This window comes from Bufo bufo, chromosome 1 (genome assembly GCF_905171765.1).
Source record: "Bufo bufo chromosome 1, aBufBuf1.1, whole genome shotgun sequence".
NCBI lineage: Eukaryota > Metazoa > Chordata > Amphibia > Anura > Bufonidae > Bufo > Bufo bufo.
In genome coordinates, this window is record NC_053389.1 from 341,256,335 (window position 1) to 341,273,969 (window position 17,635).

The 17,635-nt window shown below is 42.1% G+C and overlaps 1 protein-coding gene across 3 annotated transcripts in view; it reads left to right on the forward strand.

The window, feature by feature from the left end:
- JADE2 (jade family PHD finger 2) overlaps nt 1–17,635 on the forward strand; it is a 398,257-nt gene that overhangs the window by 265,676 nt on the left and 114,946 nt on the right. For all 3 annotated transcript variants that reach the window (XM_040442544.1, XM_040442555.1, XM_040442550.1), the window contains one exon: nt 1,704–1,915. In XM_040442544.1, coding sequence (XP_040298478.1) covers nt 1,704–1,915 — 212 coding nt within the window. The remainder of the gene's footprint in view (nt 1–1,703; nt 1,916–17,635) is intronic.

The following is a 17,635-nucleotide window of genomic DNA, read 5'->3' on the forward strand; positions in this document are numbered from 1 at the left end:
GCATTCAGTTTTTATTCACGATTTGTATAGTGTCCCAACTTTTTTGAAATCCGGTTTGTAGATACTGACTGCACATATACAATGTATTTGTGTGCTGACATATGTAGCATTGACACAGCCCTGTCATTTATAATAGCTGCTCTACTTAAATACTGTTTCTGGGAAACCCCTTCATTTCCTATATAATGGGGCCCTCTGTGTGAATGGAGAGATGGTGTGCATGCGTGACCAATGCTACATTCACTTTCAGGGCACTGTCGAGTGCAATGCTTGGCTATGGCTGCTTTAACATCTGCCATTTTACATTTCCATTATAGGAGCAGAAGAACGAAAATAATGGAAGTGCCGGACTCAGCACTTAACTAATGCAAACAAAGCCTACGGATCCCATTGACTATAATCGGATTCGTTAGGTTTCCGCTTTAGGAGAAGGTTTTTGTACAGTAATTTTGTCTCCGCTAAAAAAAACTTCTCCTGAACAGAACCCTAACAGATCCCATTATAGGCTCCATTCGCTTCAGTTAAGTTACGAATCCAGCACTTCCGTTATTTTTGTTTTTGAGCTCCTATAACAGAGCAGAAGAACGGAAACGTAAAAGTGCAGATGTGAGAGCAGCCGATCTTCATCAGTCCCATAGGAGGAGTGGTCGACATGTTAGGACTGCAGGTCTGAGGGACTACAAAGAAAAAATGCTCCAAAAGATTGTTTGCAGCTTATCTAATAAAAAGAATACAGAGGACTTCATGTTATTGCTTTCCCCTTTCCTACCTTTACACATGGCCAGTTGATAGCTGTTGCTGTATCGGCGCCAGGGGAAGAGTGCAAAGAGCATGATTTTCTTGAATACAGTAAACTGGCATCCACTGTATTCTTTTAAAGGGCATCTGTCAGCAGTTTTGTACCTATGAAGCTAACCTGTTGTATGTGCGCTTGGCATCTGTGTTGGTCTCATGTGCCCACATTGCTGAGTAAAATGATGTTTTAATATATGCACATGAGCCTCTAGGAGCAACAGGGGTGTTACCTTTACACTTAGCTCTGCTCTCTGCAACCGCAGTGCCCTCTTATTGGTAAGGCCAAGTGTGAAGAAGTTTACACTGCCTGTCGCTGTTTGGACGCATTCACACGACCACGCCATGTTTTGCGGTCTGCAAATTGCTGATCCTCAAAACACAGATGCCTATAGAAATGACTATTGTTGTCCACGATTGTGGCCGAGAATGGGACATGCTCTATCTTTTTTGCGGGAACACGGAACGGAGTGTGCTGTCTACATCATTTGCAGCCCTATTGAAATGAATGGGTCCGCACCCGTTCCACAAAATTCTGGAATGGATGTGGACCCATTCATATGGTCGTGTGAATAAGCCCTTATCACAGTGCAGAGGGCGCAGCAGTTTCAGAAAGAGTTGAGCCTGTTGCGAGCGACAGCAACGCCCCAGTTGCTCTTAGAGGCTCATTTGCATATATTAAAACTTCATTTTTCTTAGCAGTGCAGGCACATATGAACATGAGGTCAACACGGATGCCGTCGGCCAGTTTCATAGGTACAAATCTGCTGACAGATGCCCTTTAAGCGGCACAACATTTTAACAGTGACTATAATTCTCAAGAAGAAGATCTATTAAGTCTATACTATATCTGAGTTTACTGTGCCTGTTTTAGGATGAAAAGTATATTCCTACCTTTTACTTGTCTACAGAAATGCCACGGCTGGATGAGCTCACCCTAGAGAAAGTCCTGGAGGAGTTAGAGATGCTCTGCTATAAGAATATGAATGTGGCCATTGAGACAGAGGAAGGGTTGGGGATAGAATATGATGAAGATGTCGTCTGTGATGTTTGCCGCTCACCTGAGGGTGAAGATGGAAATGAGATGGTGTTCTGTGATAAGTGCAATGTCTGCGTGCATCAGGTAAAGGAACACCGTGTCCTACACGTATAACATCTACTGCAAACAAAATGGAGGTTCTGCTCCCCTCACTAACAACTAAGATGCTGCAGTTTCATTATGTGTAGCCGTACAAAGAAGAAATGTTCTCAAAATAGGATTTATTATATTAACAGTGTTTTTTGGAGAGGTTTTTATAGAAAAACGGGGTCAGAAAATTGAAATAGAAAAGAAGTATAAAATCCACCAATCCCTGCCACTGTGTCCACATTCCCTGCTGCTCTACACTTCTTGTCTTGGCTGTGCATGCTTGAAATCAGCTGCACAGGGGCCCAGAGTGTGAGGGGGCCCAGCCTGGACTGGCCCACTGGGGATATCCTGACTAACAAATGAGCTTTCTGAGTTGCAGGTAAGCTCCTCCCACTGTAGGCTGCAGTGTGGCCCCCTTCCTGAACTTCAGAGGGGCTGAGAGATGATCTGCTGCTCAGGGGCTGAATGGCAGCGCTGATTCATAGGAGGGCTGGCAGGTTTTAGTGTAATCAGCACTCCTGGTCAGTAAGGCTGGATCCACATGGCCTCTCCTCCAATGAGCCAGCTCTGCTAGAAGGAAGGAAGGGCTGAGGACACAAGAACCAGCAATATAGAGGGCCAGTAGGTGAGAAAGGAATCTATATGCAATGTAGTGTAAAAGAGTGCCTGCCCTGCATGTATGACAGTGTTTGTATGTGTGAGTGCCTGCTTGTATGACAGTGTGTGTGAGTGCCTGCATGTATGACAGTGTGTATGTGAGAGTGCCTGCGTGTATGACAGTGTGTGTATGTGAGAGTGCCTGCGTGTATGACAGTGTGTGTATGTGAGAGTGCTTGCATGTATGACAGTGTGTGTGTGAGTGCCTGCATGTATGACAGTCTGTGTATGTGAGAGTGCCTGCGTGTATGACAGTGTGTGTATGTGAGAGTGCCTGCATGTATGACAGTCTTTGTATATGAGAGTGCCTGCATGTATGACAGTGTGTGTATGTGAGAGTGCCTGCATGTATGAAAGTCTGTGTATGTGAGAGTGCCTGCATGTATGACAGTGTGTGTATGTGAGAGTGCCAGCATGTATGACTGTATGTGAGAGTGCCTGCATGTATGACAGTCTGTGTATGTGAGTGACAGCATGTATGACAGTGTGTGTTTGTGAGAGCCTGCATGTATGACAGTGTGTGTGTGAGTGTCTGGATGTATGACAGTGTGTGTATGTGAGAGTGTCTGCATGTATGACAGTCTGTGTATGTGAGAGTGCCTGCATGTATGACAGTGTGTGTGTGAGTGCCTGCATGTATGACAGTGTGTGTGTGAGTGCCTGCATGTATGACAGTGTGTGTGTGTGAGTGCCTGCATGTATGACATTCTGTGTATGTGTGAGAGCCTGCATGTATGACAGTCTGTGTATGTGAGAGTGCCTGCATGTATGACAGTGTGTGTATGTGAGAGTGCCTGCATGTATGACAGTGTGTGTATGTGAGAGGCCCTGCATGTATGACAGTCTCTGTATGTGAGAGAGCCTGCATGTATGACAGTGTGTCTGTGAGTGCCTGCATGTATGACAGTGTTTGTATGTGAGAGTGCCTGCATGTATGACATTCTGTGTATGTGAGAGTGTCTGTGTATGTGTGAGTGCCTACATGCATCACAGTCTGTGTATGTGAGAGTGCCTGCATGTATAACAGTGTGTGTATGTGAGAGAGCCTACATGTATGACAGTCTGTGTATGTGTGAGTGCCTGCATGTATGACAGTCTGTGTATGTGAGAGTGCCTGCGTGTATGACAGTGTGTGTATGTGAGAGTGCCTGCATGTATGACAGTGTGTGTATGTGAGAGTGCCTGCATGTATGACAGTGTGTGTATGTGAGAGTGCCTGCATGTATGACAGTGTGTGTATGTGAGAGTGCCTGCATGTATGACAGTGTGTGTATGTGAGAGGCCCTGCATGTATGACAGTCTGTGTATGTGAGAGAGCCTGCATGTATGACAGTGTGTGTATGTGAGAGTGCCTGCGTGTATGATAGTGTGTGTATGTGAGAGAGCCTGCATGTATGACAGTGTGTGTATGTGAGAGAGCCTGCATGTATGACAGTGTGTGTGTGAGAGCCTGCATGTATGACAGTCTGTGTATGTGAGAGTGCCTGCATGTATGACAGTCTGTGTATGTGAGAGAGCCTGCATGTATGACAGTGTGTGTATGTGAGAGTGCCTGCGTGTATGACAGTGTGTGTATGTGAGAGAGCCTGCATGTATGACAGTCTGTGTATGTGAGAGTGCCTGCATGTATGACAGTCTGTGTATGTGAGAGGCCGTGCATGTATGACAGTCTGTGTATGTGAGAGTGCCTGCATGTATGACAGTGTGTGTATGTGAGAGTGCCAGCATGTATGAATGTGCCTGCCAGCCGGCCCCAGGCACATTCTTTGCTCAGGGGCCCTCAGCTGTCTGTGTCCGCCCCTACTTGAAATGTCAGGAAAGGCCCACTCATCCAATCACTGGCTGCGGCTGATTACGCTAAGTCTAGTAATTGGCTGAGTCGGCTTTCCTGCTTTTTCCAGCGTTTTCAGCCAGAATCCAAAGTAGAGAGTAGCATGGACCAGGGCAGCGTCAGAACACAGTGGCAGGAGATTGTGGAGGTAAGTAATGCTGCTTTACAATTTTTAACGCTATCTGCCTGGAAAACTCCTTCAAAGAGGACCAGGCTGCAAAAATTAAATCGGGCACTTTCCCTAATTCAGGGCGCTTAGGTGAACGCTGTTTGTTATATCTCAGCCCCATATTTTTTGGCGCCACATATAAAAATAGGGTAGTATATGGCCAATAGGTTGTCCACATTCAGTTTTCTCTTAAGGCAGAGTCTTGTTTATCTCTGTGACAGTGTAAAGTATGGTCTTGTAAGATATGGCTTATCTCAGGAATGGGGGGCTCCCCTGCCATGAATTAAAGGTAGCGCCTGGTTTCATATTTTTTTTCCAGCCTGGTGACAGGTCCTCTTTAACCACGCGAGATGACGCTGTTTTATCCAAAAGGAATGCACAGAGAATCTTGTCTGTTTACTTAGAGCATTCAGATATGAGATATAAAATTTGGTACTGTTGCCGTTAGTCACAGTAGAAGGACCATCATGGAAGTAACCCTGTGATACTGCTTTCATTCATAATCCAGGAAGATATTTCATTCATCAGCACAACTTTGAAACTGACACCTCTATTGATGTGTAACAAAATTCATGAAGAATGAGTTAAAAACCACTGAGGAGCATTGTATGAACACAGATCTAGAGATATTAGAGTAGGTGTCATAGTAAAAATGCATCGGTCTGTCACCTTCTTTTGTAAAGCATGCAGTTCAGTAAAGGATATGTAAAATTAGAAAGAAATCTCATCAATTCCTTCCTTATTATCCTGCTGTCTTGATCCTAGTTTTTCTCTTGTAATTATCCAGGAAATCAGCAGGGTGCCAGAACTCTGGTGAGCAATGAAGGCTCCTGGCAGCCTTCCAAACACAGCGCCATACATTGTATAGTGGCTGTGCTTGGTATTACAGCTCAATCCTATTGACATGAATGGGGTTGCCCAGCAACTAGGCCTTGTGACCTATGTAAGGTGATGTCACTGGCCTAGAAACAGGAGTGCCAACCTCTTCTAACAGCTCACCCTCGCTGATCTGATATTGATGACCTATCTAGAGGATAGGTCATTAATATAAATTCCGAGATAACCCCTTTAATCAAAGCTTAAAACTGTCTAAAGAGTTGTACGGAACTATAATATGGGTTTCATGGACTTCTATGGGGTTTTCTGTCATATCCTCTTAGGCTTCTGAATACTGTTCTGCCACATACATTAAAGGAACCTGCCACCATGAACTGGACTTAAACTCAGGACCTGCTGAATTTGAGGCACATACACTAACAGTGAGCCACAGGCTGTATTCACATTTGCATTGTATGTTCAACACAGGGACGGACTGGGATCTTAAAGTGGCCCCATATTGTAGGCGGATCCAAAATGTCCAAAGGTAGGACAAACACAAGTAGGCAGGGCCAGCATTGTCATATTCCGGCAATTAATTCCACCCAGTAGAGCCAAATACCACAGTGCAGCACAATATACTGCCCCAGCAGAACTAGATACCATAGTGCATCACAAAATACCTCCCCAGTAACTGCCCCTCAGTGGTGGCCAGTGCCAGATGTCACTTTGTTCTGTCCTCCTTCTCCTGTTGCCTCAGGATGGTAGTACAGTTGAATTTAAGAGTCAGGAGAGGAACATTACAGCATTACTTACCCTGCAGGCGGTCACTGAAGTTTCCCTTTAAGGTCTATGGCCAATCCACTCCTGGTTTAACATATATAGTATATAGTTTAAATGTATTAATAGGTCCACATTCCACACAGCCTGCTTTTTCTTCATCATGGGAGTTTGTGGGTAACATTTGCTACTGTATGTCACTATAGTGCCATCTGTCAGAAGTATACATTGAGGAATCCTCCTGACATATACTTCCAATATACATTGCAAATGCAGTGAGTATACACCTGGCCTAAATACTTTGTCTTATTTTAACAACCATAATGTACTGGTGTATAGAGATAGTGGCCCTAATTTATCATCCCTTCACTCCAGAATTCTGGCTTCAAAAACTCACAAAATGGGGCTTTTGTGACTTTGGGTTTATCTGCACAAAAGTCTTTTGCATTCTTACACCACACACACCAGTTCTGAAATATGGGTGTGAAAGTGGGTGTGGTTAGCCATGCTAATGAGTTTACATAGTAACATAGTTTATATGGCTGGAGAAAAAGACATCTGTCCATCCAGTTCAGTCTGTAATCCTGCAAATTTATCCAGAGGAAGGCAAAAACAACCCTGTGAGGTAGAAGCCAATTTTCCCCACTTTAGGGGAATAAAAAATTCCTTCCCGACTCCAATCAGGCAATCAGACTAACTCCCTGGATCAACGACCCCTCTCTATTAGCTATAGCCTGTAATATTATTACACTCCAGAAATACATCCAGGCCCCTCTTGAACTCTTTTATTGTACTCACCATCACCACCTCCTCAGTCAGAGAGTTCCATAGTCTCACTGCTCTTACAGTAAAGAATCCTCTTCTATGTTTGTGTACAAACCTTCTTTCCTCCAGACGCAGAGGATGTCCCCTCGTCACAGTCCTGGGGATAAATAGATGAAGGAATAGATCTCTGTACTGACCCCTGATATATTTATACATAGTAATTAGATCTCCCCTCAGTCGTCTTTTTTTCTAAAGTGAATAACCCTAATTTTGATAATCTTTCTGGTGTAGTCCACCCATTACAGTTATTATTTTAGTTGCGCTTCTCTGAGCACCTTTTGATGCACTCCATAATCTTATTGGCCTTGGCAGCAGCTGCCTGACACTGGTTTTTACTGCTTAGTTTGCTGTTCACTAAAATTCCTAAGTCTTTTTCCATGTCAGTGTTAACCAGTGTTACCATTTAGTATGTACGGGTGACTTGCATTATTCGTTCCCATGTGCATAACCTTACATTTATCAGTGTTGAACCTCATCTGCCACTTATCTGCCCAAGCCTTCAATCTATCCAGATCCATTTGTAGCAGTATACTGTCCTACTTTGTGTTAAATACTTAACACAGTTTAGCGTCACCGGCAAAAATATATATATTTTACTAACCTTTTATGTGATACAATGTCAAATGCTTTGCAAAAGTCAAGATATACGACATCCACCGCAGTCAAGTCTAGAGCTTACCTCCTCATAGAAACTGATTAAATTAGTTTGACATGACTGATCCCTCATGAAGCCATGCGTTATTCGCTTATTTTCATTGTGGTACTCCAAGATAGCATGTCTTAGATAACCTTCAAACAATTAACCCCCGACAGATGTTAAACTTACCGGTCTATAGTTTCCAGGCTCTGTTTTTGACCCCTTTTTGAATATTGGCACCACATTTGCTATGCGCCAATCCTGTGGAAGACTCCCTGTCAATAATGAGTCCTTAAATATCAGAAATAAGGATCTGCCTATGACATTACTTTATTCTGGGTGTATGCCACCTGGTCCGTTGATTTGTCTATTTTCATCTTTTTAAGATGCAGCTCCACTTCTTCCTGGGTCCGACAGGACACTTTTAATTGGAAATTTACTTTTACATTCTGCATTTCATCTTACAGTTTATTTTCCTCAGTAAATGTTACATTTTTTTTTTTGGAGATTTATAGATTTGCTTTCTCCTCATGGTTCTCTGCAACTCCCCCCTCATCATTCTATTAAGTTTAATTCCAGATTTATCACTGAGACCTTAAAAAAGCACAGTCTCACTCCAGTTGGAGGGTTGAGTAGGAAAACTGCAGTAGCTTTTCTAGACAAAAGTATTAGGTTTAAAGGAAAGCTGTCACCATTTTTTTGGTGTCCTTACTAAGGGTAACATAAACTAGTGACAGATCCCCTTAGCAAAATGCTGGGTCACTTTAACTGACCCAGCCATTTTGCTAAAATCTTGTGTTAAACAGTCCTCTTATTCATGAGCTCCTGGCTGTCCCCACCCACCTGCTGCCAATTCTTATGGAAAAAACTGTCAACCAGAGGCAGGGGAGTGGGGAGAGCTGCGAGCTCATGACTATGGGGACTCATTGGCATGCACTGGAGCTGTTAGAACCTAGCAGCATAAAACTAGTGACAGATTCCCTTTAAGGGCTCATCCACACGACCGTATATTTGAGTCCACAAAATTGCGAAACAGATTTTAATGTCCGCATTCGTACTTCCATTTCGAGGCCCCGCAAGATGTCTTGTCCGCAGAATAAGCATTTCTATCATAGGGCTGCCTGTTATCTGTGTTTTGCAGATCCGCAATTTGCGGCCTGCAAAAACGTATACGGTCGTCTGAATGAGCCCTAAGGATGAGACAAATTTATCAAACAACATTTGATAAATTTGGCATTATGTATGCCAACACAGACTCAAGTAAACCTGACTTCAGATATTCCCCTCATGGTAAATTCCCACCTTAATGTTTAGAGATATGCCAGTATATTATAGGAAGAAGAGAGAACTTCACAATGGTGCAAACCAGGAAAGTAGCTTCTCGGTCAAATGGGAATTTTATTGTTAATAATTTGTTGAAGCAATGTGTTTTGGGGCCATACCAGCCCCTTCCTCAGGAAATTACCACAGATATGTTGCAATTGTCTGATGCAGGGGTCGGTATGGCCCCAAAATGTGTTAATGTAGCAACTTTTACACAATAAAACTAACCTTTTGATTAATAAGCTACTTACCTAGTTTGTACCATTGTGAAGCTACCATCCTCTTCCTTCTGTTTCTTACTATGCGATCCTGCACCTCTGCATCCCAGAGTCCACATATTGTAAATGCTGTTTTAGGTGTGCTCTCAGCACAACACAACTAGGTGAGGAGCCTTGTACCTCATCTCTGGTCCCTTTCCTATAACACCCTACCTATGACGCACTCTTTGTTTCTAGCTGTTTTAATAAGAAATAATATAAATGCATGCTATTGCATTATATTGCCTAATAATATACAGCTCGTAGAAAGCTATGAACATACAAATAAAAAAGTTTTGGCTGTTTAGTTAATGTGCCTGCTTCAGACTCCATGCCAGTCTTTGAGTACACACCTTTCACACCTCCCTTTTAAGTGTACGATTGGGCGAACAAGCATTCATAGGAACGTCAGATCTCGGTCATTGCCCCATGTAAACAATCACGGAAAAAAGATACAAAACATCCTGTAGCGATATGATAGTAAAAATGCGGATGTGAATCTTTAAAGTCACGGAAAATAATGCTCCAAAACAATAGATGCAAAAATAATATATGTACTAAGCGCTCACTCTAATAATAAAATCTGAGACTCTTAGCCAATATATTTTTATCAAAACACATCTGTGCCCACCTTCCCATGCCACGGTGGTCTCAGGCAGGTCCTACTCTGAATCTACCCATGCCGCTGGACATCTACGTTCAGGAGAGCAGACTCTGCACATGTAGTGCATCCTGCACATCCGCATATTTACTATCACATCATGCAAAATCTTTTTTCCATGATTTTTTTGATTTGTCTTGAAGGAGTGGCACGCTTCTATCCCGGGAGTAGCATTCATGTGCACTTTTGCCCCACTTATCTAAAAAGGCGACCTTGGTTAACCCCTTATCGCAAAATGCCGTGCATGTACGGCGGGGGATGTTGTGCCAGAGCGCATTCCGCCGTACATGCACAGCGGGCTGATCGGGCGGGTGCAGGAGATCACAGCAGGGATCCGGCAGTCCCTGGTGTAAAAAAAATAAAAACTGTGTCAAAAAAAGCCATTTTTGTCACCTTACATCACTAAAAGTGCAACTTCAAGCTATCGAAAAGGCATATGCCCCCAAAATAGTACCAATCTAACCGTCACCTCATCCCACAAAAAATGAGCCCCTACATAAGACAATCACCCAAAAAATAAAAATAAACTATGGCTCTCAGTCTATGGAGACACTAAAACATGATTTTTTTGGTTTCAAAAATGCTTTTATTGTGTTAAAGGTAAAAAAAAAAAAAAGTATACATATTAGGTATCGCCGCGTCCGTAACAACCTGCTCTATAAAAATACCACATGACCTAACCCCTCAGGTGAACACCGTAAAAAAAAACAAAAAAAAACTGTGTCAAAACAGCCATTATTTTGTCACCTTTCATCACAAAAAGTGTAATAGCAAACAATCAAAACGTCATGCGCACCCCAAAATTATACCAATCAAACCATCACCTGATCCCGCAAAAATGATACCCTACCTAAGACAATCGCTTAAAAAAATATATATATATATGGCTCTGACTATGGAGACACTAAAGCATGATTTTTTTTGTTTGTTTCAAAAAAGATATTATTGTGTAAAACTTAAATAAAAAAGTATACATATTGGGTATTGCCACGTCCATAACGACCTTCTCTATAAAAAAATCACATGACCTAACCCCTCAGGTGAACATCCTACATCACAAAATGTGCAATACCAAGTGATCAAAAAGTCATAAGCACCCCAAAATTGTACCAATCAAACCGTCATCTCATCCCGCAAAATGAGCCCCTACCTAAGACAATTGCCCGAAAAATAAAAAAACTATGGCTCTCAGAATATGGAGACACTAAAACATGATTTTTTTTGTTTCGAAAATGCTGTTATTGTGTAAAACTTAAATAAATAAAAAAAAGTATACATATTAGGTATTGCCACGTCCGTAACGACCTGCTCTATAAAAATATCACATGACCTAACCCCTCAGGTGAACGCCATAAAAAATAAAACTGTGTCTTTTTTCACCTTACATCACAAAAAGTCATATGCACCCTTAAATAGTACAAATCAAACCATCATCTCGTACCGAAAAAAATGAGCCGTGAGCGCTGCAGCCTAGGAGAAGGAGACGCCCACAGGACAAGGGAAGACACCGCCTACTATAACTTAAAGAGCAAAGGTACCGGAGGGCATAACGGGAGAACAGAGCGGCGCCCGGGGATAATAGTAAGTGCAGTGAGATCCCCGGGTGCCGCTCTATATGTCAGCATACTTAGTTCACATTGTTTTTACAAGTGAAAGGTCCTCTTTAAGTTTAGTTTGGCTGTTAATCCTTGCTTTGTTAGCGGAAAAAAAATGATTAAAATGGAAAATCTGCCTAAAAAAGTGAAATTCTGAAATTTCATATCCATTTTCAATAATTTCTTGTGGAACACCTAAAGGGTTAAAAAAGTTTGTAACATCAGTTTTGAATACCATGAGGGGTGTAGTTTCTAAAATGGGGTCACTTTTTTGGGTGGTTTCTATTATGTAAGCCTCACAAAGTGACTTCAGACCTGAACTCGTCCTTAAAAAGTGGGTTTTGAAAATGTTCAGAAAAATTTAAGATTTGCTTCTAAACTTCTAAGCCTTCTAACGTCCCCAAAAAAAAAAATTGCATTCACAAAATGATCCAAACATGAAGTAGATATATGGAAAATGTAAAGTAATACTATTATATGAGGTATCACGATCTGTTAAAGCAGAGAATTTTACATTTAGAAAGTTGCGAATGTTTCCAAATTTTGGGTAAATTTGGTACTTTTTTATAAATAAAATAGAAATATTTTGATTCAAATTTACCAAAGCATTTTAAAGTTATCACCACATAAAGTGACACATGTCAGATTTGCAAAAATCGGTCTGGTCCTTAAGGGGTTAAGGTGGTACATATAGCTGTGCTCCTTCTCTCATTGGTTGCTTGGTGCACACAAAGGTAACTAGGAGCAACACACTATATGTGCAGGGTCTGCTCTCCTGAATGTAGATGCCCAGCGGCATGGGTAGATTTAGAGTAGGACCTGCCTGACTGAGACCACCTTGGCGCGGGTTGGTGGGCACAGATCTGATTTGATCAAAATATATTGGCTAAGAGCCTCAGATTTTATTAGTGAGGGCTTAGTCCATATATTATTTTTCCATCTATTGTTTTGGTGCATTATTTTCTGTGACTTTTTAGATGTGGCCATGCACATCCACATATTTACTATCAAATTGTGCAGGATGTTTTGTATCTTTTTTCCAGGATTTTTTTTTATTTTTCTTGAAGGAGTGACACCTTCAGGTGCGAATGCGCTTCTATCCTTGGTATATGGTTCATGTGCCCTTTTGCCCCACCTATCTAATAGGCGACCTTGATTAAGGTGGTTCATATAGCTGTGTATGCTCCTCCTCTCATTGGTTGCTTGGTGCACACAGAGGTAACTAGGAGCAGCACACTATATGTGCAGGGTCTGCTCTCCTAAACAACAACTGGATATTTAGGTTTAGAGTAGGACCTGCCTGACTGAGACCACCGTGGCGCGGGTAGGTGGGCACAGATGTGTTTTGATTAAAATATATTAGCTAAGGCCCCTTGCAGACGAGCGTTCCTCCCGCAGCGAGTCCGCAGAACCCGGCCTGACTTCCCAGCACTGACGGGATTCACATAGCATTATATTGATTTATGATGCTATGTAATCCTTACAGTTCTCGAATGTATTGGATAACACTGGCAGCATTATGCAATACATTCCAGAACTGTAAGGGTTACATAGCATCATAAATCAATATTATGCTTCGTGACCCCCGGGAGCTGCGTTACAGACTCGCTGAGAGAGGAACACTCATCTGCAAGGGGCCTAAGAGTCTCAGATTTTATTATTTTATTGAGGGCTTAGTCCATATATTATTTTTGCATCTATTGTTTTGGTGCATTATTTTCCGTGACTCCATGTAAACATTCCCAGCGACCTCATGTGAGCAGGGATGTGCTATGACAATGATCAACATTTGTAAATGCACTTTTCTCACAGGGACTCAAAGCGCAGGGATAGTTGTGTGGCTGGGTGCTGCTGACAGTAATGAAACTCTGTGCCCGAATGATCGTACTAATGATTATTTGGTCACATACAGTACCAGTGATTGCTCTATGTAAATGGAGTGAAAGGGAACCTGTCACCACAAAATGCAGTCCTATCTGCAGGTACAATGTTATAGAGCAGTAGGAGCTGAGCAGATTGATGTACTGTTTTGTGGGAAGAAAAATGCAATAAAACTTGTAATTTATACATTTAAGTCTCTGCTCTTTCTGAACTCCATAGCCATGTTGGCAAGTGTGGGCATTTACTTGTTACTTTGTGTTGGTCTATCACATAAAATCCCAATAAAATACATTCACGTTTGTGGATGTAGCATGAAAATAATGTGGAAAAGTTTGAGGGGTATGAAAACTTTTTCAAGACACTGTATATCTCATAAAGACTCTCATGGTGATACATTCTCATTTGTGTAATAGGAAAAGTTGTTTTCCCTTTACAGTATCTTAAGTCAAGCAGAAGGCTGTGTATTCCAGGTACCACATGCATTTGCCAGAGCTTTCTGTTCAACTGCTATCAGTACAGTAATAAAGTACTTTATAATATGGTGCAGAAAGAACACAGGGAATCGTTAATGAACATTTTGTCTAGAAAGTACCACTTTGAAGTGAGAACTTCTTTCATCAAAATGTTAAAGTACAGGGTCATACAGTGAAATGTAATATGACGGCTTAAGAGGAACTATGAATATCTCTTTCCAATAATTCTAGTGAGTGTGTTGGAGTGGCCCCCCACTGGAGTGATTCAGTAATATATTTCACAATGTGTAGTATAAGCATTACCCTAATGCAAATCTAAACCTGTTGGCTACAATTCTTCTGCAGATAAGAGAATGGTAGAGATAAATCAAGTGCCATACAGGTACAAAATACTGTTTTACTCTGTATGGGCAGTCATTTCTATTGCTCAATACATAAATGCGTCTGCATACTATTTACATTATATATAGAGGTTTCCACTGTACAGATTTAAAGGGAACCTGTCACCTGGATTTTGGGTATAGAGCTGAGGACATGGGCTACTAGATCAATGCTAGCACATCCGCAATATCCAGTCCCCATAGCTCTCTGCTTTTATTGTGTCAAAAAACTATTGTATAGATATGTAAATTAACCTTAGATGAGTCCTGTCTCCTCCATGCTTCAGAGAGGATTCCAGCGTTCCCTGAGGCTAATGCCAGCACAGGGAAGGAACACTATGCCGACACTGCGCATGCGCTAGCTCACGCATCGCAAGATTACGGCGCTCTAGCTTTGTGACGTTGGGGAGCAAGGAGGAGATTCAGAGGGTGCGAGGCGGTGCTGGGCTCGTTCACAGTGGCCGTGGCTGGGCTCAGAGTCAGAGAACACTGGATCTCTGAAACATGGAGGAGACAGGACTCCTCTAAGGTTCATTTACAACTCTATAAAATCATTTTTTGACACAATAAAAGCAGAGAGATCTATGGGGACTGGATATTGTGGATGTGCTAGCGTCGATCTAGCAGCCCATGTCCTCAGCTCTATACACAAAATCCAGGTGACAGGTTCTCTTTAAATCTGTACAGTCGAAACCTCTATATATAATGTAAAAAGTATGCAGGGTTAGGGACGCATGACGTACCGGTACGGCATGTTTCCCGAGTCCTTAAGGACCCATGACGTACCGGTACATCATGGATTTAAACCGCGATTGCGGCGGGGGTCATAGTTAATGTGCCTGCTTCAGACTCCATGCCAGTCTTTGAGTACACACCTTTCACACCTCCCTTTTAAGTGTACGATTGGGCGAACAAGCATTCATAGGAACGTCAGATCTCGGTCATTGCCCCATGTAAACAATCACGGAAAAAAGATACAAAACATCCTGTAGCGATATGATAGTAAAAATGCGGATGTGAATCTTTAAAGTCACGGAAAATAATGCTCCAAAACAATAGATGCAAAAATAATATATGTACTAAGCGCTCACTCTAATAATAAAATCTGAGACTCTTAGCCAATATATTTTTATCAAAACACATCTGTGCCCACCTTCCCATGCCACGGTGGTCTCAGGCAGGTCCTACTCTGAATCTACCCATGCCGCTGGACATCTACGTTCAGGAGAGCAGACTCTGCACATGTAGTGCATCCTGCACATCCGCATATTTACTATCACATCATGCAAAATCTTTTTTCCATGATTTTTTTGATTTGTCTTGAAGGAGTGGCACGCTTCTATCCCGGGAGTAGCATTCATGTGCACTTTTGCCCCACTTATCTAAAAAGGCGACCTTGGTTAACCCCTTATCGCAAAATCCCGTGCATGTACGGCGGGGGATGTTGTGCCAGAGCGCATTCCGCCGTACATGCACAGCGGGCTGATCGGGCGGGTGCAGGAGATCACAGCAGGGATCCGGCAGTCCCTGGTGTAAAAAAAATCATTCAGCGGGCATCCTGTCACAATGCCCGGGGGGTCATGTGACTCCCCCTTATCGGCGATCGCCACAAACCGCTGGTCAATTCAAACCTGCGGTTTGCGGCTTTACCTGCGGTTGCGGCGGTGCCATCGGGTCCCCATGCGGCTGTGGGGAAGACCCGATGGCATGGAGGGCAGCACGATGTCTAGGAAGGCATCGCGCTGCCTTCTAGTGACGAGCCTGTACAGTAGTTTACGACCACATATGGGGTGTTTCTGTAAACTACAAAATCAGGGCCATAAATATTGAGTTTTGTTTGTCTGTTAACCCTTGCTTTGTAACTGGAAAAAAAAATTTAAAATGGCAAATCTGCCAAAAAAGTGAAATTTTGAAATTGTATCTCTATTTTCCATTAATTCTTGTGGAACACCTAAAGGGTTAACAAAGTTTGTAAAATCAGTTTTGAATACCTTGAGGGGTGTAGTTTATAGAATGGGGTCATTTTTGGGTGGTTTCTATTATGTAAGCCTTGCAAAGTGACTTCAGACCTGAACTGGTCCCTAAAAATTGGGTTTTTGAAAATTTCTGAAAAATTTCAAGATTTTCTTCTAAACTTCTAAGCCTTGTAACACCCCCAAAAAATAAAATATCATTCCCAAAATGATCCAAAGTAGAAGTAGACTTATGGGGAATGTAAAGTAATAACTATTTTTGGAGGTATTACTATGTTACTATGTATTATAGAAGTAGAGAAATTGAAACTTGGAAATTTAGCAATTTTTTTAAAATTTTGGTGTAAATTTGGTATTTTTTTATAAATAAAAATGAATTTTTTGGACTTCATTTTACCAGTGTCATAAAGTACAATATGTGACGAAAAAACAATCTCAGAATGGCCTGGATAAGTCAAAGCGTTTTAAAGTTATCAGCACTTAAAGTGACACTGGTCAGATTTGCAAAAAATGGCCAAGTCCTTAAGGTGAAATAGGGCTGAGTCCTTAAGAGGTTAAAACTGTACAGTGGAAACCTCTATACAGTGGGGGAAATAATTATTTGACCCCTCACTGATTTTGTAAGTTTGTCCAATGACAAAGAAATGAAAAGTCTCAGAACAGTATCATTTCAATAGTAGGTTTATTGTAACAGTGGCAGATAGCACATCAAAAGGAAAATCGAAAAAAAAACTTTAAATAAAAGATAGCAACTGATTTGCATTTCATTGAGTGAAATAAGTATTTGAACCCCTACCAACCATTAAGAGTTCTGGCTCCCACAGAGTGGTTAGACACTTCTACTCAATTAGTCACCCTCATTAAGGACACCTGTCTTAACTAGTCACCTGTATAAAAGACACCTGTCCACAGAATCAATCAATCAAGCAGACTCCAAACTCTCCAACATGGGAAAGACCAAAGAGCTGTCCAAGGATGTCAGAGACAAAATTGTAGACCTGCACAAGGCTGGAATGGGCTACAAAACCATTAGCAAGAAGCTGGGAGAGAAGGTGACAACTGTTGGTGCGATTGTTCGAAAATGGAAGGAGCACAAAATGACCATCAATCGACCTCGCTCTGGGGCTCCACGCAAGATCTCACCTCGTGGGGTGTCAATGGTTCTGAGAAAGGTGAAAAAGCATCCTAGAACTACACGGGAGGAGTTAGTTAATGACCTCAAATTAGCAGGGACCACAGTCACCAAGAAAACCATTGGAAACACATTACACCGCAATGGATTAAAATCCTGCAGGGCTCGCAAGGTCCCCCTGCTCAGGAAGGCACATGTGCAGGCCCGTCTGAAGTTTGCCAATGAACACCTGAATGATTCAGAGAGTGACTGGGAGAAGGTGCTGTGGTCTGATGAGACCAAAATAGAGCTCTTTGGCATTAACTCAACTCGCTGTGTTTGGAG